Source organism: Rutidosis leptorrhynchoides, chromosome 4 (genome assembly GCF_046630445.1).
Source record: "Rutidosis leptorrhynchoides isolate AG116_Rl617_1_P2 chromosome 4, CSIRO_AGI_Rlap_v1, whole genome shotgun sequence".
Taxonomy (NCBI): Eukaryota; Viridiplantae; Streptophyta; class Magnoliopsida; order Asterales; family Asteraceae; genus Rutidosis; species Rutidosis leptorrhynchoides.
In genome coordinates, this window is record NC_092336.1 from 101262054 (window position 1) to 101285261 (window position 23208).

General features: G+C 34.8%; 3 protein-coding genes across 3 annotated transcripts; 1 reads left to right on the forward strand and 2 right to left on the reverse strand.

Annotated features, from left to right (window-relative positions):
* Positions 1-3254: 3254 nt before the first annotated feature.
* Positions 3255-9089, reverse strand: LOC139839988 (uncharacterized). The gene is made up of 9 exons (XM_071830209.1): positions 8829-9089; positions 7725-8069; positions 7140-7355; positions 6032-6678; positions 5287-5383; positions 5155-5208; positions 4991-5067; positions 4165-4373; positions 3255-4089 (listed from the first exon to the last, which is right to left on the reverse strand). Exons 1-9 carry the CDS (start codon positions 9075-9077, stop codon positions 3437-3439), a joined length of 2547 nt encoding a protein of 848 aa, XP_071686310.1. The 5' UTR covers positions 9078-9089; the 3' UTR covers positions 3255-3436.
* Positions 9090-10956: 1867 nt separating this feature from the next.
* On the forward strand, positions 10957-12062 carry LOC139839990 (NAD(P)H-quinone oxidoreductase subunit L, chloroplastic). Its single transcript, XM_071830211.1, has 5 exons — positions 10957-11113; positions 11201-11293; positions 11373-11483; positions 11590-11684; positions 11792-12062. Exons 1-5 carry the CDS (start codon positions 10988-10990, stop codon positions 11940-11942), a joined length of 576 nt encoding a protein of 191 aa, XP_071686312.1. The 5' UTR covers positions 10957-10987; the 3' UTR covers positions 11943-12062.
* Positions 12052-17430, reverse strand: LOC139839989 (uncharacterized). Its single transcript, XM_071830210.1, has 10 exons — positions 16869-17430; positions 16491-16628; positions 15382-15570; positions 14910-15047; positions 14719-14840; positions 14501-14633; positions 14291-14420; positions 13809-13888; positions 13598-13732; positions 12052-12560 (listed from the first exon to the last, which is right to left on the reverse strand). Exons 1-10 carry the CDS (start codon positions 17337-17339, stop codon positions 12333-12335), a joined length of 1764 nt encoding a protein of 587 aa, XP_071686311.1. The 5' UTR covers positions 17340-17430; the 3' UTR covers positions 12052-12332.
* Positions 17431-23208: the final 5778 nt, after the last annotated feature.

Sequence of the window (23208 nt, forward strand, 5' to 3'; positions counted from 1 at the left end):
AAAACCCACTGTTCTGTCCAAAAGTTTCTGACCTACTGCTTCTGGAACAGACCAGTAGACCTGGGCTGTTCTAACTTTGATTTTTAGATAGAACTTTTCGAGTAGATAACTTTTCATATAGGACTCGTCTTAATCCGAGTTACGGTTTAGGATTTATGGCCCTCCGATCGTTACCATGTCCTTTAACGTTGTGCAGAAATTTCTGACCTACTCGCACTTAGACCGTCACCACGGTCAAACCAAGACGAGTTTGCTTCTGTAAATTTTACCACACTTAAGGGACTCATAGACGGAGCCATGACCACTGGTCTCACCTTAATTCAGTAAGGGTAGAGGCCGTGGTGACTGACCGAAGTCAGCCTTTGTTTTAAACGACTTTCATAAACGAGTCTTACTTGTTACCTTTTGTTTAATGATGATTGATGATGACCCTTATGACCTTAATTATGTACTTGTAAACCTTTTGAGACGACTTATTGACTTAGTGCTATTTGACTTAGGTTGAGGACGTTTGGACCGTTACTTGCACACCACTTTCCGACTACTACCTTACCTTTACTACTAATCATTGTGAGTTATAGCATTCCCTTTTTACTTTAACTTATTTTGGGAACTGAGAATGCATGCGGAGTTTATGTTTTACATACTAGGCACGAGTACTTAAACTTATATATGTGTGGGTTATATAACGGCAGAAACATTCCCTTTAGCTCGGTAACGTTTAATCATTGGTTTTTGAACCGTGAACGCGAATCTTAGATATGGATCCATAGGGTTTGACATCCCCACTCGGGCTAGTAGCGCTAGCATTTAACGAGTGTTTAATACTTCGAGGTTATACGCACTTGCCAAGTGCACTTTAAGGGGGTACATTAAACGTTAAGTTAGTTACCGGGTGCCCACGGTTAAGCATATACTTTTACATACTTTTGAAACGCTCGTCGTAGCACTGAAATCTCGTGGCCTACTTACATTACTGTTATACTTAAACTATAGCTCACCAACCTTTGTGTTGACCTTTTTAAGCATGTATTTTCTCAGGTGCTTGAAGTCGCTTCCGCTATCTTACTAGTCGTGCTGTAGAACCCGCTGCCTAGAGTTGTTATCGCATGACTACTTATGTTGCATTCAAACTTTTTACTTATGAACTTATGTTATGTAACGACCATTATGGTCACGTACACTTATTTAATGCTTCTACTTAGCGAAGCATACTTTTGATTTGTAAAACAATTGACGTATGTTATGACGTCACTTTTATTTATGAATGTAAACTCTGTTTTGAAAACGCATATAGTACTTAACCTTGTAATGATCCTGTTGTTGATGGTCCGTACATGATGATTTAGTACGGGGCGTCACATTAATGGTCATCATGATGATCAAGTTGTTGTGGATATGGGTGCCAAGAACTGTTCTTGCAGAAAATGGGATTTAACTGGAATTCCATGCAAGCATGCAGCTGCAGCTTTGTTGAACATGGCATGTTATAGCCAAGAAGTTTTTTTAGAAAAATGGGTGCATCCTGTGTATTGGGTATCCACTTGGAAGAGTACATATAGTCATACCATTAACCCTGTAAGAGGTAAATCAGAGTGGACCAAGTCACCAATACCAACAACTTTGATGCCACCAAAATTCCATGCTACTCCTGGTCGTCCTAAGAAAAATAGGAAGAAATCACTTGATGAGAAAGATGAAATGGTCACAAATGGTAAGCTAACAAGGAAAGGAAAGACAATAAAATGTGGAGATTGTGGAACATATGGGCATAATAAAAGGGGATGCACAAAAGACAAACCAACACCAAGTTTGAAGAGAAAAGGTGGAGATGGTGATGGAAATGGGAGGAACAAGAAAGTGAAAGCAGCAACAAGTGATGTATGAACTTGTCTGATGTAATGTGTGTGATTTTGTTTTTCTTTTGTTTGAACTAGTCTTTTTAATGATTGAAGAAACTTGTGTTAGTGTTTATTTTGGTTGTATGAACTTATGTTAGAGTTTATTTTGGTTGTCTGATGTAATGGTCCAGGTTTATTTATGAACTTATGTTGGTGTTTAATGATGTATGAACTAGTCTATTTGGATGTATTGAACTTGTTTCTACTTAACCAATGAACTTGTGTTTGTGTTGAACCTATATCACAGTTTGATTTTGTCCAGGTTTATGGTCCAGGTTTATGTATGAACTTGTGTTTGTGTTTGTGTTTATGTTGAACCCATATCACAGGTTTCAGGTTAATGGTCACTTTTATCATTCAAACCAAATGGTCACAGGTTAATGGTTGGTTTTAGTCCAGCTTGTGTAGTGTGTATAACATGCTTTCACAAACAGACATTTGCAACAACACTTGATTTAGATTAAACTAACTTCACTTGATTACAAACATCTGCAATTAAACTACTACAACTTTCTAGTACAAATAACACTTCAAATTATAGACAAAATACTACTTAAAAAAAAAAAAAATAAGCAATGATACAGATCCAATGAGCTAAAATTAACAACTTCAGCCTTTTTGTTTTAGCTTTTTCTACTTCAAGCATATCTTCATCGAACTCAACTGATGTAGGTGGATCTATCCAACAAAAAAACCTACAATCAGAATACTACCATTCAACAAGCTTATCGTTAGTCCAAACCTGAAACACCCAACACAATTTGAACAAAAAATTAAGAAATTTTAGAAAATAATATTAAATGGATATTCACCTTGTTTGAACAACGTAAAAACCTTCTACCAGGGTTTTTTTTGGTGGATGATATGTATTCAGCTGCTAAAAGACCACATTTGCAATAAACCATGATTTTTTATTGAATTGGATGATCAATCGTGTTGCAGACACCCAAATTTGTAAACAGGGATGATAAAACCCTAATTTTTTAGATCTGAATGTTTTCCCTCGTCCCTTAGGTTTATATACGTGATTTAATAGGCATTGGACTAATTTACCCTCACATGTACCTCACGTGATACAGACAAACGGCTGAAATTGACGTTTTTTAGACGGAGGGACGAGGGTTGTAGGGGTTAAATACCACAGGGATGAGGAAAGCAAAAATTCGACCATAAGGACGAGGGGTGTATTTTGGGTTAAACCATAGGGACGAGGAGCGTAATTATGTCTATTTAAAATAAAACCGAACCAGAATACTATATCGCGGGTTCGATTCTACTACTGGTTTATCCTCCAATATATTGGTCTCTATGCCCAGCAATTGAGACCACAACTTGAAAAATGGGTCCATTGGGTTAAGTAGTAACAAATATGTTTATTATTTCACATTTGGTTTTTTACACACATGAAAACTTGATCACAATCTCTGCTACAAAACAAAAAATGGGACAACATCAGCAATTCAACATCATCTCTTTTAAAATTTTTAACTATTAACTATTAATATTAACCATGATTAAACTTTCGAGTCTCACTTTCAAGTAGGCAATGTTCTAAGCAACCGCAGAGCACGAACCCATTGTGGTCTCTCCGAAAGCACGATCCTCCTCAGCGTAGGGACCACACCGGCCGCCAGCATTGCAGGGTGATTCTCGGGATCCATGCTCAAATTATAAAGTATAGCCAAACCAGCTTCAACCACCTTATCGTTTCCTTCTTCGATCAACTTCGCTAACTGAAAAATGCCACCATCACGGGCCACGACCCGAGTAGAATCCGCTACCCCTTCAGAAATTATCCTGTTGAGTTCCAAAACCGCAGTTCCTCGGGTTTCAAGAGGGTAAGTATCTTTAATTTGCTCTATTAGTCTTGGGATTGTTTCATAGAGTATAACCTCGGTATTTATTGGGTTTTCTGACCCGAGTTTGACCGGGTCGGATAATGGGCCAAGTTTGACAAGGCACGCAGCGACCCAATTTTTGTTTTGAAGTGGGATTTTTGAGATGAGGATCTTACGCAGGGCGTCAGTGAGTTGAGATGCGTTTACGGTTTTTCGGAAAAGGTCGGAATCGAGCAGTCGCGTGAGTAGCCTTGAAGCTGCAGATACAGCAAGGCCAACTTCTTCAGCTTCTAAGGTTTGTAATTCAAGTTCTTGAAAGTCATTTTCGACATCTGTGTCTTCTTCTTTACCTAAGAAAGGTGAAACTTTAGTACAAATCCAGCCTAATTATATAATAAGTTAAGTAAAAAGTTTAAAACAATTACCATTGAAGAACTTGTGCCGGAAAACGGAGTTTAAAGCGGATTCAATATCGAGTGAGATGATCTTCTCTCTACAAGTGTCTAATGTTGCCAAGAACTCAAGTATGGAAGCTGCTTTTGTTTGCGAATCCAGTGAAGAAGCGTTTAAAATTTCGACTAGGTGAGAAAGAAACTTCGAATCTGATAGCTCCTCTTCTTTAACGGACTGTGAGCTGTAATATTTGAGACCACCAACATTAATGAAACTCGTTTTATTAAAATATAAGGTAATTTGGGATTGACTAGATGTGTATCTGGAAAGGGATAATGTGATGCTGAATATTCATAATCATAAAGAAAGTGATGATTGGATATGCTTATGTTGTTCAAAGTTATTAAAAGGTAATCGGCTCGAAAAGTATACAACTTTACTAATTTTATCGTTTTTGGGTATCAAAAAGATGATTTCTTTAACCTTTTGAAGCATCACAGCGCCAAATAAAAATCCATCCATCCATAACTAAATTAGACGAAAAAATAATCGTCTTAATTAATCAAAGCAACGTTGAGTACCCAAAACCAAAGAATTACCTTTGTGTGCCATTGACCCATATAACAATTGTTTAAAATGAGGTTAGTGTTTGACAAATTCTGATTACTCAAGGATTTATTAGGCAAAATGACCAACTTGATAAAAATTCTAAAGGTCAAAACTCAAAAGAAAGGGTAAATTTAACACTATATTTGTTTAAGCTGGGATACAACTGATTATTCCTAAAATAGTACACAAAATGAATATCCAAACACTCATTTCAAAAAAGACGTTGACTGTTTAGGTCAACAAACGAACCTGAAATTCAAATTCGAGGTGAAAGACCGAGCTCCAATCCATTCTTTTTTAGATCCATTGACTGGTCCTTCATAAAACTGGCAACACACAATATGGATGATCAAGAAAATAATAAACATCACATGAGGAAATTCTGACTTTTTTATTAACCAGAAGATGCTGACCTTCGATTTCATCTCTTTGCTAGGATCTAAAATCCGAGCAAGAACGTTCAGGATCTGCATTAACTCATAATATCATCCCGCTGACATACCAGAATGAACGCATATACATATAATATACAACAGTTTCTATACCATTTGAGTTGAATTTCCAGAAGCATCTGAATCATCCAGTGATCTTATTAAAGGACTCAAAACACCCTCAGCTTCAATTCTCTGGCAAACATCATTACTGCACTCATACAAAAATAAATTAACACAGTTCACTAAAGTTCAACGTTGTACTCCCATGATCCCATTATTCGAAAGAGATGCATTTTCTATTTTTAACGCTTAACCCAAAGCTACATATGTTCAGAACAACTTTGATTCGAGCTTATAACCGAATATTTCATATTAGTAGCATTTGTACAAGGTTCAGGGCTGTTTCATGTGTGTTAGAGTCGGGTGTGCATGGTACAAAACCGGACCAAACTAGTTCGGTTCGGTTTTGTCCCAAGTTCCAATTTCTAGCAGAATTTCGGACCAAGGACTGAACCATATATCATCGGTTCGGTTCGGTTCTTTGAAATTTGGCCCGAAGACCGAAAATCTGGCAAACTGTGGACCGAGAACCGGACCAAAAAGCTCGGTTCGGTTCGGGATTGGTTCGATTCCTCATTATCGGTTCCATTCCTCGGTATTTCCCGCGATATGCACACCCCTAGTTAGAGTGATTATGTTAGACAGAATAATCTGTGAATTAGGAACGGGAAACTCTTAAAGTAAGAGTAGATGAACCTTACACAGATCCTTGCATAGTAAATAATCATTTTGTTGCATTGTAAATTATTTGATCAGAAGCAGGATGTAGGTCTCCAAACCAAGAAAGAGCTTTTACCTGACTGAAAGCCTCTCTAAAGCACGGATGACACCTAATCTGACAGATTCACTTTGATGATCAATAAGCCGAACAAGATTCTTTACAGCACCCGCTTCCTTAAACGACGTTCTCATATGTTCACTAATAGATGCATCCGCAATAGCCTCTGCAGCTTTAGCAATAGCTGATTCATCTTCTAATTCAAGAATCAGAACCAAACGGGCTACACCGTCAACCCATGGCAAGATTGTAAATTTCTGATTTCTGGTTTTGTTACTCTCGTCTTCTGGTTCTATAGCTCCAATACGAGCAAGAAACTGTTGCTGTGTTCGACCAACTATTGCATTCTTTTTTGCTTCTTCTAACTTTGTTTTCTTATCATCTTCAACATGTAATCCTAAAAGTAATTCTGATGCACCAAACCTTGACGGGCCTTTTGTATTTTGTTTCACGTTTAGCTCTGAACCGTCAGGTGACGAAGGCCATGAATGTAAAGATGGTTTGAATGCTTTGTACGCGGTGGCACCAATTAATGGAACTACCACTAGGCCTTCTTCTATTAGAAGAATTTTGTAATAGTCGTCTTTTGCAAGCTCCAACAACGCACTTTGAGCTTCTTTTCTGATGACTTTTGATCCTTCAGAGTCGTTCCTTAGAAACTTGGCCTGTATTGGGTTATAGGTAGACGTTATATTTTCATATGTTTTAATTGTGACAGGCGATATGAAAGAAGTTGGGTAAAAATAAGTATAGTCAAACTTGCCAAATGGGTTAGTCCAAGTGCACATATAATGCATCATAAAACACTATTCATAAAGTTAAATTAATAACATACTACAAACTTTTAGTTATATTTGATTATTTTCTAACTTAAGCTATTTATGTAAAATGATTTGACAAGAAGTGTTGTAAGTCAACCCAGCCCGTTTCACGTCGTCTCAAAAAGTATGCATTTTAACTGTACATAAACCACCAGACCTGCCCATTATTCCACTTACAGTTGTAGTCATAAAAATCAATATGCTTACAATATGTTGGCACATGATTGCAACTAAAGAAAACTCAAGAAACCAAAATATAAAAATCCCATAAAGATTGAATCTTCAAATAAAAAAGGTAGTCTCACCAATGGCGGGATAACACCTGCTTCGACCATAATTTTGTGATTAGTAACACTCAGTGCCAAATTAGCCAAAACCCCACCGGCTGCCTCTACAACTTTCATTTCTTCATCGTCCAAAAATTTAATAAGTAAAGGAAGGTGTTCGGAATTTGCAATTTGGGCTCGAAGCTTCTCATCAACGGACAAGTTTGACAACACACATAGACTTTGCTCCTTTACCTAGCCAATATCATGTAAAATTTACCTAAGTCAAGATTAATGTCACGTTAAGAAAATGGTAATGGATAGATGTGGTGATTTTGACCCATTTGATCATGAATGAGTCTTCCAGGTTTACATTAAAAAATACCGAAGGAAATGTTTTAAACAGGTCAAAAGTTGACAAATTTATAATTTAAATGCATAAAGTGGAGTAACTTGTTGCATCCAAAAGTTCAGATAATTCTTAAAAAATTGTAGCTATCACATTTGACACACTAATTAAGTATACAAAATTTCAAACTTTTGGACAAAATGTGTTTTGGGTCGACCCAATCACCTTTCCAGACTCGTACCTACAAATTATTTTGTACAAAATCGATTTGATACCTCAGAGGTCAACGAGGGGCGTCTGAGAAGGCCAGTAATTTCTTGTATAGCTCCACTTTCGGCTACTAAATCTCTATAAGTGTTAACTGACGAAATCATTCTCAATAGGCCTGCAGCTGCTTCACACGCAACACTAGAATCCGAGTTCAACAAATTCACAGTAAGGAAAACAGAGCCACGAAAGTTCATGATTTCATCGATACACTTCTTTCCACCCATAGAGTATTTCCATAATGCATCAACTGCTTGTTCTCGATCTAAAGGATCATTATCTAAACCGAGCATCCTAATAAACAACCCTACATACCCTTCACCAGACATTGGTGACCCGCTTGCCTCAAAATCCTGTCAATTAATCGAGTTCAAAACATTATTAACAAATATCCAGATGCTCAAAAAGGTACCAGACTTAATCAAGTTTCTCACTTGTTCACGCAAACTTTATCATCATAAAAAGGTCCTTTTTATGGGTTCATTACATCATAATGTATTCACTTTAACATGTTTGCTATTGTTTGTATCAAACTAAAATATCTTAGGTGACCAAGGGTAGTAAAATAACCCAGTTAGACCACGTACATTAATGTCAGAACATAGAAAACCTCCTTAGTTTACCGATTAAACTAAAATAAGTTATCGTATTAACTAAACTTCTAAATCTTGTTATTCAATGTATCTTAAGTTGGATATTAAAGATGCAAAAATAAAGAAGTTAAGTAACCAGCGCGAGGTATATTTGATAAAGTTATGTATCTTTTTACGCCATTTACTTTTTTAACCCGATAACCAGGAAATCTCACCCCCACAAATACCAGCAGACCCTAGGAGCCATGCAAACCACCATCCATTCACAATTCTGGATAATTAGGCAGGGTGGCAGTGACACTAAGGAGTTGAGGTTACTGACTTCAAGCTTATGTAATCCAATAAATAATAAATAAATACTATAAAAAAATAAACATAATGTTTAGGAACATATTAATAGTGATCAGATGTTAATAACTGCAATGACTGTTACAAATAGTTCGTAGCAAAAGTCACAGTGACATTTTGACAAACACCTTGTCTGCAATACTTGAATATGAATGAATTAACCCAACTTACAGAAACTTTTGGTGATGCAGAGTCATCAGATGTGCCACTGCTGTCACTACTGCTGCTGCAGCTGACCCTTGTGATAATTGGACGTGTAAGACTGAGATTAAGGTCTAATGAATTGAATGAATAAAAAGGGTGTGTATTTTGAATTGTTTTTGGCCTTTGAATGATAATTGAAGAAGATGGTTTACGATGTGATTGAATTGAAGATGAGAAACTGAATTTGAAATGGGGAGGTAAGGTTATAATAGACATACTGATTGATGTATGAATATGAATATGAATATGAATATGAATATGAATACTTTCAGTGAGGCTTAAACAGAGTTATCATTAAAGGGTTTTGGGTTTGATGGTGTTTTGTTTTGTGGGTTTATTGGCAGTTGAGTTTTAAAGATAAATTGATAATGTTATGTTCGGTCCTTTAAGATTCGCGTGGTTTACTTTTACAGTCCGAACATTTTATTTATATTCATATAGGAAATTAGGGAAGAACAAAAATACTGAAAATCTGAAACCATACCGATATCGTACTGGTACCGAAATACCGTACCAATGGTAATCGGAATTGGTTCGGTTCCTAGTTAAACAAAAAGTGATTTCGGTACTATACGTTTTTTGGACGGCAAACATGCACACACACATTTTTGTCCACGACAAGACTCAAACTCATAACATCAAGATTAATGAGACTTTTTGATACCGCTGGACCAGAAACCCTTTGGTGCGGTACTGTGCAGTTTGGTACTGGTTTGGTATCGTAATCCCAATATGAAAACCAAAATATAAATTGAATATAAAAGGTCATGGGGTATTATGTAATACGGTCCATGTTTGGAAAAACATATAATGTTAAAACAAAAGTATTACTATTTTTTCACATTCGAGGAAAAACATATAGATTGATTGTTCTAAACCCCTTTTACGACCTTTACTAGTCCTTTTAATTTTCTTATTACTTACTCCGTTTGTCCCATATTTATTGTCAAATATTACTTTTCGAGATGTCTCAAATAAATTGTTCACCTTCATTTTCAGCCAATCAAAAATAGTTTAAGTGCGTCAGAATGAAATTTGATTGGCTAACAGATTAATTATTGTACTTTTCTTAAACTGTGTGCAATTCTCAAATGAACAATAAAATATGGATGAAGGGAGTATTAGACAAGCTTCACTTATCACATTCGAGAGGTATTATGTGGTGGATGGATGAGCTTATAACTACCGAATGAAATATGTAGTATGTGCATATTAATGAGTTGACATCAATTATACGTAAATTAAAGAGTTAGCTTAGCTACTTTATGAGTTTTAAATTAAGTTAATGAGCTAATAACGGTTAAGTAAAATTTACATAGACATGAAAGATTTATTATGTACTTGTACTATATTGGTAAAGAAAAACATAGTTCCAGAAGATAAGAGAGCAGTAGCGGAGCCAATAGGGATATTTGGGGATGTTGGGCATCCCCTAACTGGCCCATCACACTTAACTCCTAGCCCATATTATAAAGAGATATTCTAATGAAGCATCCCTTATATTATGTATGGTTCATAATAAAAATAAAGACACAGAATATAATAGGCTTGGTAAAGAATTTTGGTGTCGGATTTGGTTGTTCTCTCTCGTCATTTTTTTGATGTAAGTTTTTTTATTTACTTTTCAACTCACTTATATTTTTCTACTTTTTAATACTGGTATTACGTTTTAATTTTATTAATTCGTTTGATTTAGTCTCAAGTTATTATTGATACTTTAATTATAAATTTACGCTTTGAATGATTGTGTAGATATAGATTGTATTTTCCTTTTGCTAATATTTGTAAGTTCTTTATTTTGTATGTAATATTAAGGAGTAATATTATATACCCCTTATAATTCATTTGGATTAAAGAGTTGTCAAAAATACATTTGTGCGTTACATAGTAAGTACACTTGAGAATATTTATTTTTAAAAGTGGTTATAATAAAGTTAAAATGATCTGATAGAGTATTATTATATCTTATATTATTAAATTAGTAGTAATTAACACATAAAGCACAAATGATTGGTTAGCAGAAATATCGACTCTTATTGAGCATCCCCTAATATTAAATCCTGGCTTCGCCTCTGTAAGAGAGTATATATTGTCATAAACACACACACATATGGTCACAAAACAAAATGAGCCCCTCCATGGGCTTCAATATCCTAAAGGCTTTGCCTTCTCTTCCCCATTGCAAATTTCACCCTCTCTCTACTCCATTCAATCAAAAACATTCCTACATATCCAAGCCTAACAAGTCTTCAGTAAGTCACTTATCGATTATGGTTGTTAAAATGGTATTTCAATCGTATCAAAAAACTTAACTAAATGTCTCTTTTGACTTGCTGCAGAAACTCGTAGTTGTCAATTGTAAGAAGAGCGACAATGAGATCACTTTGAACAAGTCTAGTTTGGCAATACAAGTGGGGGCACTTTTGAGTACGGTGAGTTCTTCAATTTCATAATAAGATGTTTTAATAATCAGATAATTGTGATTAATTCATGTGAACCGATAAATTACAGCTTGTTAGTGAACCAGCTTTGGCTGTGACCGGTGTAAACAATGAAGAGGATTTTGTGTGGCAATTGATACAATTAGCCATATGCGCCTTCTTCTATTTCCTAGTGGCACCAGTAAGTGAATTAAAAAAAAACTTGTTTTTTATTAAAATTAAAATAAGAAAAAATGTTGTGGTGTTTATTTGGATAAGTGGTATGAATGGTTGAAATGAAATTGCAGCCTTTTATCATGAACTGGTTGAGGATAAGATGGTACAAGAGAAATCTATTAGAGATGTATGTGCAGTTTATGTTTGTCTTCATGTTCTTCCCAGGGTTAGTTCACATTTCCCCTTTCAATTCAGTTTCCATCTTCATTCTTCATCAACAGAATAACAGGATTAACAGAATTAACAAACAAATGTTTGGCAATGAAATCGCAGTGTATTGCTTTGGGCTCCATTTTTGAACATCAGAAAGTTCCCAAGAGATCCAAACATGAAGTACCCTTGGTCTGTCCCTGAAGACCCATCCAAGATCCGCAATTCGTACAGGAAATTCCCATGGGCTACTATCGATGATTATGAAGTTTAAAAACTTCCGTTTGTATTATAATAATTACAAGTACATCATTATCTTTTTATCCTGTATAAATGTTTCATGATACTAAGCATATACGAGTAAAACTAATGGAAATTCAAGATAGCTGAACTATTTGATACTGTATATGAAAGATAAACCTTTTAAAGTTAACATCCACCTCAACGCAAAAGAAACAAAAAATATCCGAAATAAACAAGAAACAAAATCTATCACACCGATTACATCTGCAACTATTTTTAGTTGAGCACCGTTTTATAAGAGGGGAAACTTATACTAAATTATCTCATTATCTTTTTTTGTTTACTTTGACTCCTCTGTGTGTGTGCCGGTCAAGTAGCTGCTGCATGTAGGACTCAAACGGCTGTATTTTTATGAGGAGCGCTAGTTGTTGAACATTTCGATTAATTTAGTTAAATCTATATCGTCCAAGGCAGTTGGAGGAGCGAGAGTGATTCCGACACCAATGATAATCAAAGCTATGCCCAAAACTTTGACACATCCCAACCCGTGTGTTTGTCTTCCTAGTAACACCTTACAGTGTTTGTCTGCTTCTTTGTAGAGTGATTCTTGATCGGCAGATATTTCCCCCGATGTCAATGCCTTCTCATTCTGTAGACATGAGAAAAAAAAGAGCAAATAAGCACTCCTTGTTTTAATTAATTAATAATTACCTTGACATTTGGTATGTTATTGTCTAATATTGCAAGCGTAGAGCTACAACAAGCCTTTTATGTTACAGATATTGTAGGAGGCATAACACTCGGTATTACATTAGCAATCATGCAAATATAAACTTTGTAGTGATAATGACGTCGTTTTATTAGAAATTAGATCTAATTGCATAAGGACACAAGGTATACTCCCTCCGACCCAATTTGATGGTCCAATATTTCTTTTTGGATTGTCCCAAATTAATAGTCTACTTTCATAAATAGATACTCCGTAATAATAATGAGGTAAAGTTCTTTTATACCCTTGCATTATGCATTAAAACAACAAAGTTAGTAAAAAGTAGGGGGTAAAACTGTAAAATGAAGAAAACGTACAGTGTGACAATGTCATCTCTTAAACTATGGACTATTAAATTGGGACGGAGGGAGAACAACTAAAAAATATGGAGGTTGAGGTAATAAAGTTTCAATCTTTTCCATTTTAAAGGGGAAAAAACCCCATAAACTTTGTTACTTCAGATAGAACTATTTGACAGATTAAGTCATTTTTCTTGGGCAAAGAATTTGGTTATCCAATATATAAAATGAACCTAAATTGGTATTTGTATACTTAATGGAGCAATTTCTACTTAGGGTGATAATAACTTACGTGATGGTTTTTAAATCATTAATTAGTGATAAAGATGTGTAGGAAACTACTGCCATATCTTTTCCCAATAATAAAGGTAGGAATTAAATGCTGTTTACTGCTAAATGGATTTATGTGGCTTATAGTTTCTCAATAACGGGTCTAGCTGGTAATATCAACCAAATTTTGTCCCAAAAAAAACGAGTCAAGCGTAACCAAAAGTAAGCTTTCGAGACATACAACTTCCTACATCGTTTTACTCCATATCAAAAGGGAATTTTGACTTTCATTTTGAGGCATAGGAAGCATATTAGTAACAATATGAGAAACGGGTAGAGGAGTAATACCTTGTTCTTGAAAGTCCTGAGAGTTTCACTGAGAGTTTCAAGAGAAGACTGGTTTAAAGATAGTTCCTTCCACTGTTCAGTAAGCCTTTTCAGAATCGCAACGCTTGCTTCTAAATTATCCTCATACACCTTCACCTGCATATAATAAAAATAGAATTATACTCGCACTCATCTAAAAGAACACGAATATAAGATGATCAACAGAACTCACCCATTGCCTATAACATTCGGGATTTTGAGTTAAGCACCAGATAAAAATACCAGATGCTTCACGGGATAGCTCAGGAATTCCTGCCAAAAATAAAAAATAAAAATAAATAAAAAAATCGAGTCTTTAAATCACTTCTACATGTTAAAGTTTCTTATTAACAAAAGTGGCACTTTCAAGTTTCAACACATGTACTTATAAATGAGTTGACTCGGGTGAATTTCATCTCTAACTGGTAACAGCAGTACACAAAATAAAAAACGAAAACGGGTTGAAATTTTTCATAGTGTACTTACGCATAAACCTCCTAAATCAATATGAAAAAATAGTTAAATTGTGATGAAAATATTATATCACAATCATATTTGACAAAACGATTAATTAATAGAATTTTTAACATAAGTGTTTCAGGTAATTCAATAAAACCTGTTTTGACACTAAACCAATTGTGCCCATTTTGTCACATCTATTATATGGAAAGTTACCTTCTCCAGAAGCTTTCAAAGAAACGGTCAAGATTTGTTGAGAAACTTGTTTCATTGCTTTGCTTCCATGAGAACCGGCAAGAGCCACATCCTTGAGTGTAGGATATACAGCTTCAAACCTTTCTGTTGCCTGCATCATAATAAAATTGGACAGTTGAGTACAGTTATATAACCGTTTCTTACAGTAACAAAGTAGCAAGTGGTCCCTACCTTAACTCGAGCTGAAGATGAAGGGAAGGTGACTCGTAAAAGAAGGTCAAGTGCTGATGGAGGTATCAAACGCTCTCCCTTTCGCACAGCCCCGTTTACTAAAATAGTGCGAGCCTTGGGAGCAGACAAAATTCTATTACAAAAAAAAAACTTTATTATAACTATGCAAGGATAGGAACCAGTAAGCAAAGAGTCACGAGAAAAAAGTTGACTTAAACCTTTCAACTAATTGCAGAATTAGGTCTCTGGTCTGAGGGTTAGAGCCCGATTTGCCCCCAACTATGGGTAATACTAAATGAGACCAAGCGTACAAACCAACAGCAAGATCCCCATGTGATGCCTGCATATAACGAGTTTGGTATTAACAGATAATGCTTCATTTTGGGAAGATATTTAATGCTGAAATTACCTGTGCTACCATCCACACAATGACTGGAAGTTTATCTTGCCCCTGATACTTTGAAGTGTCCCTCAGAGTTGACAACACACTGATGAATGCATCAGGTTTCCTTCGCAATACCATTGCTAATGCAACGAAAATACCAACCTGCCAAGAACACAAGTAGAGAATAAATGTCTAAATCTATCATGTACTATTTTGATGTTGTGACACACGTGAAGCAATAATCATATAAACCGATTCAAGTTTCAGAGTTCAAGTGTGATTGTCTGAAACTTAATTAATCAAAATCTACCATGAAAATAGGTTTTGTATTGTAAAATATCAGTGGCCACATGGTTTTTTTCATAAAAGCGTAATCCACAAGTTCATGTATTAGTAAATTATTAATTTGTCTTTCTGTTTTGACAAAAAAATGAAATTAAATATATAAAAAGCTTGGTGCAACTAAGAGAAATGTGAGGAGACTCCATCTCCTTACCTGAGATTTTGAAGATGGTTTTTGGGCACCTTTCTTGGATCCCTTTGCACCACCTTGTTGGCTTGCAAAGTCAGCAAGGATGTTATCCATGGACCATAGGACAAAAGATCCAAGGGCTTCCAAAGATCGGTTACTGATCCAGTCAACTGATGTCTTGTAAACAGTTTCGGGGATATGTGACACTGGGTTCTGCAAAACGGGGGGAAAGACAAATTAGGAAAGGAGGAATTATACAAGGCTTGATTATAACCAAGAACCTTTAATTTCTGTTAGTGTGAAGAATGATGCTTGAATTTACTTATTCGAACATAGCTTTAACATAAAATGATTAAAGAACACATGATTTACATCCAAAATTCTGAAAAGCATAATGATGACGATGACATTATTCAAGTAGGTTAATTGCGTGTAACAAATCCTAAAATGCATTATCAAGGCAGCAATATAAGACACTGTTATTTATTAAAGTAAGAAACTAAGGCTGAAAAAATACAACAATGGCCAAACAGTGAGATACAAGCATTTGACTTGGCTAATTACAAAGACAATGGCCAAAAGAAGATGTTGAAACTCTTATACAGATTTAAGATGCAAAAACCATGTGATAAAATAATTCTACGACTATAAGTATCTTGCTGAAGGAAATGAAGTTTATACTAGAGCCATGTGACTGTCAGTTTACTTTCCACACTTAATGATCTGCTTCTGTACAACTCTTAATTCAGTAAGTAAAATTACTGTTTTTTTGTCACTTAATCTGAAGATTAGTCCGTTTCTAGAAGAGATAGATTCAGACACCCCTTCCCATTAAGGGGTTGTCTACTTTTCCCTGAATTTGCCTATGTTTGGGAAGGGGTGTCTGATTCTATGTCTCCTAGAAACAGACTAATTTTCTCATTAAGTGACAAAAAAATACTCCGTAGTAATTTTACTTACTGAATTAAAAGCTGTATGGAAACAGATCATTACATCACAAAAAGTTCAGCTTTTGGCAATTTACATCACAATTCTGTGCAAACTACATAGCAAATAACAAACTAACGAACATTGTAAAATAATAAGTTACTCCGTATTAGTTTTACAGCATAAAGAGTGGCGAAATAACTTACATCTGCAACCTTTGCAACAGCAGATTCTCTCAATAACTTCACCCAAGGAAACTGTGAAGCACTGACACTCGAAAATGCTCGTCCAAAGTAATCCGCAAACCTCATCAACTGTATATCCTGTTGCGTCTCAAATGAAACCTACATGCATTAACAAATCCACATTATCAACATTTTCCCCAAAATGTTCATCAAATAACCACAACTAATAAAGTACATAAAATCAGAAGACCACGTTCTCACATCAATTGCATTATACCTAATCTTCACATCAGTTTAAATATAACTATAATAATTAACTCGATTCAAAGCAGCAATCAAATCAATCATATTATCAAATCAGTGTAAATTATAAAAATGAATCTGGATGAAATCACTAACAGTCACATCGGATAGAAAACTAGCTAAATCATCAGCATCGATCTTCGCCGCAGCTTCAGTAACCGAAACTTTAGGTTTTTTCACCTTCTTAGCCTTCGTTTTCTTCTCTTCAACGACGCCGTTTCCAACCGAACCATTAACAACGACCTCATCATCATTATCATCACTATCATCATAATCAGAGTAATTATTCTTCTTCTTTTTAGATGATTTAACAGGAACAGGATCATAAATAGCTGAATTCGCTAATCGTTCAGCTTCAATTAGCTTCCTACGTTCTTCAGATTTCTTTTCGATTGATTTAAAAACATTATCATCTGTTGAAATTGAAGATCCGTTAGCTAATGACTTCACCGGTTGCGCCGGTTGTTGTTTCGCCGGAACTTTGCGATGTTTTTTAGCGTAAGTGACTTTTTGCCATCCGTGATTGTTGTTGTTGATGATATCTTCGTTGATTGATTCAAATTCCATTTGGATTTTGAAAACTGTGAGAAAGATGGAGTTTGAGATCGGGAATTTAGACGGGAAAAACGATGGAGATGCGAAATGGGATTTGAGTTTTGGGGTCTAATTGTACACTTTTAAGTTGACTATTTTGCTTTTAATGTTTGTACCTAGTGAAGTTTAACTTGTACGTTGTACTTGACAGTATAAGTTAACTAACGCAATGCCTTCAGACTCGAGAACGCAAATGTCAACAAAAGGCTTCTTTGCAATGTCAACACGAGGCTTCTTTTTTATTTCAAGTCCTATCACTGTTTAGGGTCATCATTCTCCAAAATTATGAAAAAGTGAAGGACTTTATATCATCTGTTCCGGTGTGATTGGATTTTGTTCATCAATCTAAAGACTTGAAGCGCATTTTTTATTGTTTTCGCTGTTAGATAATAGGTTCGGCTCAAGTCTGATATGTGAGCTTGGGTCCATTAGGGTTAGATATATGTCTAGTGTTTATGTAATCTATGTTTATAGTCAATGAATAAAACATAATAACGACGGGTTCATATTGTTCTACATAAACATTGTGATGGCCGAATGGACCTACCTGAGAATCAGCAACAATGAATTTATAGGAAGAGATTACATAAACCCTAGACATATACATAACCCTAATATACCTAACCCTAATGGACCCAAGCCCACATATCGGACTTGGGCCGAACCTATTATCTAACATCCGCTACTCAAAGTGATTGCATATAAACATTTTTACTTTGTGATGAATTTTCGATGACTGCGCATTTACGTGTTTGGTTATTTGTGTGAAATAATTGTATTGATTTGTTTGTGTGTAGCATATGTGCATATTGCTAGGATTGTGATCAACAGTTTATATTAAAAAAAATTGTTTCTTGTCAAAGAGACTAAGTAAAGTCTTTATCATTTTGTATCTTAAGTAGAACTTCATATTCTAACTTAAATATGTTGTTCGCGGGTAAGGGTTTATCCCTCCTTCGTCGGGCACCTTGATTGGAGAGGTACTTCAAATGTGCTCTCTTCGAGATTGAGAATCGATCGGACAAAAATATTTGACGGGAAATTTATGACGACAAATTATTAAGGTCGATCCTTAGTTGTTTTTATTGGTTGTTATGGTAAGCTTTTCTAGGGCTTCGGTATGTTTAATTTGGTGTTAGCAGGCTTTTTGGATTTAGTTTGCCCATTTTTGTTCTTAGCTTGAGTACGTTTTGATATATGAGGTTATAATATGTTTTGTAGTACCGCTTTTTAGGTATGAGCCTCATTGTGTTTCGTTGTTCTATTATGCGTTGAAGACATTTTCTTTTCGAAAATGTTTTTTGTTTTTCCAAAAGAATATGTTATTCGCAAAGAAAAGGTTGTATTGTACTACGGAGTATAATTAATAGGATCGCTATTAGTTTAGATGGTGGCTGACTATCTTCGGAGGTTGTTTATAGTGATTGTAGGAGGTTTAAAGTAGTGGTGTGTATTCAGAATTGCAAAAAAAAAAAAAAAAATAAAAATAAAAAAACACTATACCCATGTGAACAAAACTAAAATTGTTACCGTTCACAGGGTTACACCAGTAATTTTACACAAATCATAAATAGTGTATCTATATCTATCTATAATTAAACAATAATAATTTACATAATTATATTTATATTTTTTAAATACAAATTCATAAGATATGTACCTAGTAATGAAAATAATTCGTTTGATAAATATTTTGGATGAACTTTGTATATGATGTAAAATTAAGATATTGACTTTTTATATGAATGAAAATATACAAAATATACAATTGTTTGGTTAAAACAATGATTAATCACACATTTTATTGTGGTTCAACATCATTTGTAATTTATAAGTCACAAAACAAACATGCCAAATACTAAACGATTTAACATTCTACACTGAATTATTCAGTTAAAAAGCAATGAAAGACAGCAAAAGTATTGGTTGATATCGTATATGTTGGGGCAAATCAGATCGTAGATTCAAACGTAAACTCGATCTAGAGGTGGAATATACTAGAAAAAGCTTAAATCGAATAAACTTTAACTATCAGATCGAAGAGTCAAACTTACAAGTACAAGAGATTGGATCGACACCTAGAGTTGTTATTCGTCTTAGGGTTAATTGGAAACTAAAACACATAGAATACACGGCTAGTGTTTATACAAAGCGTGTAACATTATAATCAACCTGTAACCGTTATTTATATACAGTTAGCGATGTGTCGTGCGACATATTATGTCTTTCGTAGGACAGATTCACACTGTCGTGCGAATGTCTTGTCTGATATAATCTTGCACTGACCTAACTCTATCGTGCGACATAGTCACTCTATCATGCGACAGACTTTGTCTATCATGTGATGGTCAAGTCAGTTTAAAGTTTTGAATTTAACTTTAACGATCTCGATACCTAAACAATAAACAATTATATAGAGTGATGATATGTACACAACCAATCAAACACAATAAAACAAGTAATGCAAACATAACCTATATACAAAAGTCGATTGTCCGGTTACAATAGTATTCATGATCAAATGTCAGAATTATACATGAAGACTTTATACGAACTAGAGACTTACACGTCATTTACTAACAATGTTATTTATTAAACCTTATTTAAAAGTATAAAAATTTCGATGTTTTCGGTTAAAATTTATAATTTTGTTAACGATTCATCCCATTTGTAGAAATGTATTATGGAAAAAGGAAAAACAGGAAGTGGAAGCATGGGTAACATGGCTAGTTGTCTTTGTATTTAATCAAACTGAGACACGTTCACGTGTTTTTCACACCATCTACACTGTGAGAAAATCGAAAAACCACGCAAAACCGACTAACAGAATATTAACAATTTAATAATTAATATTATTATTTTATTAATATATTACTATTACTAACATAACTAATAGACAAAATTTGTGTCATTAATTATGAATAGTATTATTTCACACACAAAACCCCTAACTTTCATTAAAATACAAATCGAACCTCCCTATTTTATAGTACTATTTAATATTTCATTTTTCACACACTCAACCCCCTAACTTTCATTAAAATACAAATCGAACCCCCCATTTTATACCTATATTCTAAAATATTATTTATCCCATCACTAACACTAAAAATATTGAATAATAATGTAACATCCCGTCTTTTTCCGTTTACCTTCCGTTATACTATTTTAAAGTCCGTTATATAATTATAACATCCTCCGTTAATACGCGTTTTAAAATATCTCGTTTAGTTATTCACGCACCCGATTCAAACTCGAGGGACTAGACTTGCCAAATGACCAAAGATGTTACTAGGTCAAATGGTCAAACCATCATCCCTTCCACTCATTCACCTCCTCACTCTTTTACTACTTCCACTTTATTCTCTCAAACACCAAATCAAAGATTCATCATCTATTCAAGATCTAGCAAGCATCAATTCAAACAAATTACATATTCGGAATCCTTGCATCTTCCTCTTCGAATCCATACCAATCTCATTGCATTTGGGTAACTTTCTAAAAACACTAAATTTCTTGTTCTTGGTCTTTTAAACTTAAAAGTGTGTTAATTAGTGTCTATGGCTCAAGTCTAACATGAATATGTAATTTATATGCTCGAGCTTGTTATTTTGAGTAACTAGCATGAACTTGATAAATGGGTGTGTTTAATCTTGAGTTTTGGTTGCTTAAATGTTGTTAAATGTTAAAAGTGCATGTATTAAATGTGTTACTAACATCACTAGCTTCAATTTGATGTGTAGGTTGACTTAGAAAGACTCCATAAACTTAATTGCTAAATTTGTGATTTTGAATTAGGGTTTGATAGAAGTAAAATGGATTTTTGATGCATTTAATAACTTGCAATGTTAATTGTAAGTGTTTAGTTGTATTGTATGCGTAATTACCTATGAAACGGCTTATTATATGTGTGCACTCGGGTTTCGAATCATTGGTTACATTTATGAGCTTGAATATCATTAATGATGAACATTTAATGTGGTTTTGATTGTTGTAAATGCTAAAATTGATTGATGATATGTGTTTAGTTGTATTCCTCGTTAAATTACCTTTCCAACAATGTATGGTATGCGTTTTAGGTATTTACGGTTCATTAGTTATGATAAATTGAAGTTTGGATGAGACTTGAACAATTGAAACAGCCCATGTACCAGCTCCCGCACAGTGTCGCGGCGCGGCCCTTCTGTGTCGCGGCGCGGCAATAGTCGCATTCAGGGACTGATCAACCTTGTCATTTTACGAAAAATGTTTGCTATGCTACGCAACTCCGATTCACATGTAACTTGTTCTAACATGCTTATATATGATTTAAAACCTCAGAAAAATAGTTCGGGACCCGACCCGAACGTGTTGACTTTTTCGTTGACTTTGTCTTGACCAAAGTTGACTTTTGTCCAAACTTAACCAATACATGTTTAAACCGTTCTAATCTTATTGTATACTTGATTCTTGCATGAAACTTGATAACTTGATTCACATGCTATATAATCGAGTCGTGATGAGCCATAGGACTAATTGAACAACTTTGACCAATCGTGTTTACCGTTATTGATACGACCTACTAGTTTAGGTCAAGACTAGCATTCGTTCTTGCACACGTTTACTTGTGAAGTACTTTTATACGCTTGCACTCAAGGTGAGATCATAGTCCCACTTTTACTCTTTTATACTTATACTTGGGATGAGAAAACATAAACGATTCATACTATTATACTTTGAACACAAATACGAAAGCAAAGATACGTACGAGTTAGAACGAAAATCCTTAAGTCCAATTATCATTAATTACACTTGTAGGGTGTAAGCGAGAACTTATGTTGTGTGACCATACGGGTTTAACGAACCCTCATTCGGACGGTTCATTACCGTTAGCGAATGAAATGTAATTTTATCGAAATAGTGTATGTTCTAACACTATTATGCAGAGGTAAGATTCAGTTAAGCTTTGGTAATTAGTGCTCGTGATACAAACAACATCTTTTGAGATGTATACGCTTGATACTAAATCTTGTGGTTCAAAAACATACTTTACAAGTACACCTATGATTTCACCAACGTTTTCGTTGACAGATTTTTCTATGTTTTTCTCAGGTCCTTGAATACTAGGTGATACATGCTTCCGCACTATACTTTTTGATACTTGCTTGAATGTCGAGTATACATGCATACGTGGAACGTCTTTTGACTTATTCTTAATTTGTGTCGCATATGTTTCAATTGTACTTTAAACGTTGTAAGGTAACTAGTCATCGAACTACTTTGTAAACCTTGAAACATCCTTACTTTTGAAATGAATGCGACATATTTTGGCCAAACGTTGTTTTAAAAGACTTATGACCATGTAACGGGACCTAAGTAGACGGCGCCGTCAATGACGATTTAGACGGGTCGCTACAGACGGTATCGGAGTGTTGGTTGTAGAGATTTAGAGTTCATTGGTGTCAACCCCGAGTCATAGGGTACATTAGTGAGTCTATACTACAACCGGCATATAGACTTGAAATAGGAATTACTTGACTACTTGTGCATTTATACTCGAACTCTTCTATTCATATCTAACTCTTATTCTATCTTAATCTCACGTTGTTTTATTTGATTGACACGCCACCTTGACTATATGAAATAATGTCGAATGCACATATGAATTAGGGTAATATAATTGCCGGGATTATATTACGGTGACTCATATGGACGTTCCGACATTATGACATAAAGAATTTAAGGCGAGTCAAGGAAAATTTTCTCTCTATCCTTATTCCATATCACGGTTAGTATTATTAAGAATACTAATCAACGATATTCTTGTGTTTTGAAGGAACAATGCCTCCTCACTGGGTTCCAC

What these genes read in the sequence shown, in the direction of transcription:
- LOC139839989 (XM_071830210.1), bottom strand. Translation starts at nt 17,339, where the DNA reads ATGGAATTTGAATCAATCAACGAAGATATCATCAACAACAACAATCAC. An exon ending in GTTTTCTATCCGATGTGACT is followed by an intron (nt 16,629 to 16,868) that starts GTTAGTGATTTC and finishes TAATGCATGTAG; the next exon opens with GTTTCATTTGAGACGCAACA. An exon ending in CCGAATGTTATAGGCAATGG is followed by an intron (nt 13,733 to 13,808) that starts GTGAGTTCTGTT and finishes TATTATATGCAG; the next exon opens with GTGAAGGTGTATGAGGATAA.
- LOC139839988 (XM_071830209.1), bottom strand. Translation starts at nt 9,077, where the DNA reads ATGTCTATTATAACCTTACCTCCCCATTTCAAATTCAGTTTCTCATCT. An exon ending in GCCCCTCGTTGACCTCTGAG is followed by an intron (nt 7,356 to 7,724) that starts GTATCAAATCGA and finishes GATATTGGCTAG; the next exon opens with GTAAAGGAGCAAAGTCTATG. An exon ending in CCGGCACAAGTTCTTCAATG is followed by an intron (nt 4,090 to 4,164) that starts GTAATTGTTTTA and finishes CACCTTTCTTAG; the next exon opens with GTAAAGAAGAAGACACAGAT.
- LOC139839990 (XM_071830211.1), top strand. Translation starts at nt 10,988, where the DNA reads ATGAGCCCCTCCATGGGCTTCAATATCCTAAAGGCTTTGCCTTCTCTT. An exon ending in TCTATTTCCTAGTGGCACCA is followed by an intron (nt 11,484 to 11,589) that starts GTAAGTGAATTA and finishes ATGAAATTGCAG; the next exon opens with CCTTTTATCATGAACTGGTT. An exon ending in GTCTTCATGTTCTTCCCAGG is followed by an intron (nt 11,685 to 11,791) that starts GTTAGTTCACAT and finishes ATGAAATCGCAG; the next exon opens with TGTATTGCTTTGGGCTCCAT.